Consider the following 2,469-nt stretch of genomic DNA (forward strand, 5'->3'; position numbering starts at 1 on the left):
GCCAACATTTGAAGCTCATGACTGAACTTAGAGAAGAGGGCCAAATACACACATATAACGTCTTAATAATAATCAAGCAGAGAATGAATGATACGAACTTGCAACTCTTGACTAAACTTGGTAAAGATGACCAAATGTGCAGAAAGTAATAGATAATAATCACATTCACATGAACATAGAACAGAACGGCAGATTGTTGAAACAGTGGCAGAAAAAACAAAGGTGTGAGAGCATCTGCATGATGAAAACATCTGGTAACAAAATAAGACTTCAACAATGCACATCCAGACAATCTAAAACCCTTGAGGTACCAAGTGCTTGGTAAGCAATCAATAATGACATGTTATCTGATAATTAACTGCAACAAAAGTGACAGAGAAGCATGATGCTGCAAATTAACACAACACATAAACATCATACGAAGATAGTCCGTACTATCAAAAAGAGTAAGGGCGAAGCATGTGCCATAAGGACTGAAACCAGATGATGTGTTGTACATCTTTGTTTCCAGATCAAAATTGTTCTTTTATCAAGCGCAAGAACGCCTGTTCCAATAAATGACCTAGTTAATCAACTTAAATCATACAAACCTATGCCTAATGTCTGATCAACTCCTGAAGATCTCAGAAAGCAAATCAAGGCAAATTCTAGTCGGCAAATCACAAAGCAGACAAACATCACAAGCCACAATATTAATACCATAATCATCATCATACGGTAGCATCAACCTTTGTTGCAACAGCATGTACTAAATTAATACGAAGACAGTTTGACAATTATTGAACATCCTCAATCCATAACGATTTAGCGTCATACCACGAACCACCAAATCCACCAATCAGTAACAGCCCACCATAGATAGGATAGCAGCACACTATTTAGAATAGAAACAGAAAGTATAGCGAGGAAGTAAGAAAGCTTAGATCTTGTCGATGTCCTCGTCCTCGAATTGGATGTAGTCGCTGTCGCCGTCGCCCTCCTCGGGGCCGTCGACGTCGACTCCCTCATTGAGCCTGAGCGTGTCGGGGAGCTCCCCGTATGCCTTGAGCAGCCTGGCCTCGTCGTTCATGTACTTGAGGATGACGTCGGCCTTGTCGTCCTGGTAGTCGCGGAGGCCGACGAGGACGATGTCCCCGGCGGCGATCCAGACCTTCTTGTGCATCTTGCCCCGGATGTGGCAGAGGCGCTTGGTGCCGTCGACGCAGATGGCCTCGCAGCGGCCGTTGCCGAGCATCCGGGTTACCTGCGCGTACTCCTGCCCGTCCTCCTTGAAGACGAGCTCGCGCTTGTCGTCGTCAGCCTCGTTCTTTCCCCTCTTGCGGTTCTTGCCTCCCTTTCCCTTGTTCTTCGGCATGGCTGGATGGCTCGGCTCGCGGCGACGAAACCCTCGGTTCTAGATCGAGATGGGGAACGGTGGCGGTGCGCTTTGCGGTTTCTTGGGCACGGCTGGGCCGCGGCTTGGACTATATAGGTGGAAAGGGTTGGAGGGCGACAACGGGATGACGAGCCGTCAGATTTAGGGTTTGTGGGAATGGACAGTTGCGATTCGGTGCTGGGATTGCCGTGTCTGGGTGGGTCTCTATAGGGGGGGATGATAGGTTCGTGGGTGGAGAGGAGAGAAGCCTCTGGTCGCGGAACCGACGGGTCGAGCACCAGGTCAGTTCGTGCCTCTGCCGGTCTGCCCCCACCAGGATTGAGTCGTTGCGAATTTGGATTTCGGAATTAGAATCCAATCCTGGTCGAGCTTCAGTGGTGCGCAAGGAATCCAGCCCTTTTTAACTATTTTTCCAGTTTTTTTATTTCATCTCGCCTGTAGTTTTTTTTAACACAAAGTAAATTTCAAGAAAGCGCTATTTGGCGTGCCCTCCTGAATTGCCGAAAGTTCCCAAAGATTTCTTTTTCCTCACGATTCTATAAGTGGTGTGCGATTGATCACGTCATGGCCTGAGGCAGGGCAACCCCTGATCATCCTTTCTATTCTTCCTTGCGATTGAGCCGCTTCAGCGCCTGGTGAAACTGGCGGCAGACGAGGGGCCCCTGTCCCCTCTTTCGGGAAGATTGCCATCGATCTGCACCTTGTTGTGCGCAGATGACGATGCAACTTTACTCCGTCCAATTAAGAGGTAATTGCATCGGTAGCCCAACAACTTGACAGGTGGAGCATTTTAGTCTAACAAGTTGCAAATTGAGCAAAACTAGTCCTAAAACTTGACTTGCGGATTGCTTAGACATTCATGCTAATAATAGCATGACACGTGGCTTGCTTAGCCGGTTTTATCTTTTCGCAAAAACACCATGAGTATCTTCTCCCCTCTCTCTTTTCTTTTCTCTCTTCTCTTTCTTCTCCCTTGGTTTTGTGCAGAGCCCGAGCCATGGCTGACGTCCACAGGCCGCACCGCCGCTCGATGCCTCGCCGTCCCTGCGCCCGCGCCCCCATCGGCCCTTGCCCGATCCCGAGCTCGAGCTCGA

The 2,469-nt window shown here is 48.6% G+C and overlaps 1 protein-coding gene across 1 annotated transcript; it reads right to left on the bottom strand.

Moving 5' to 3' along the window:
• Nucleotides 1-673: 673 nt before the first annotated feature.
• Nucleotides 674-1,452, bottom strand: LOC100840401 (eukaryotic translation initiation factor 1A). The gene has a single exon (XM_003563776.4). It carries the CDS (start codon nt 1,352-1,354, stop codon nt 920-922), a length of 435 nt encoding a protein of 144 aa, XP_003563824.1. The 5' UTR covers nt 1,355-1,452; the 3' UTR covers nt 674-919.
• Nucleotides 1,453-2,469: the final 1,017 nt, after the last annotated feature.

The sequence above is a fragment of the Brachypodium distachyon genome, chromosome 1 (genome assembly GCF_000005505.3).
Source record: "Brachypodium distachyon strain Bd21 chromosome 1, Brachypodium_distachyon_v3.0, whole genome shotgun sequence".
Taxonomy (NCBI): domain Eukaryota; kingdom Viridiplantae; phylum Streptophyta; class Magnoliopsida; order Poales; family Poaceae; genus Brachypodium; species Brachypodium distachyon.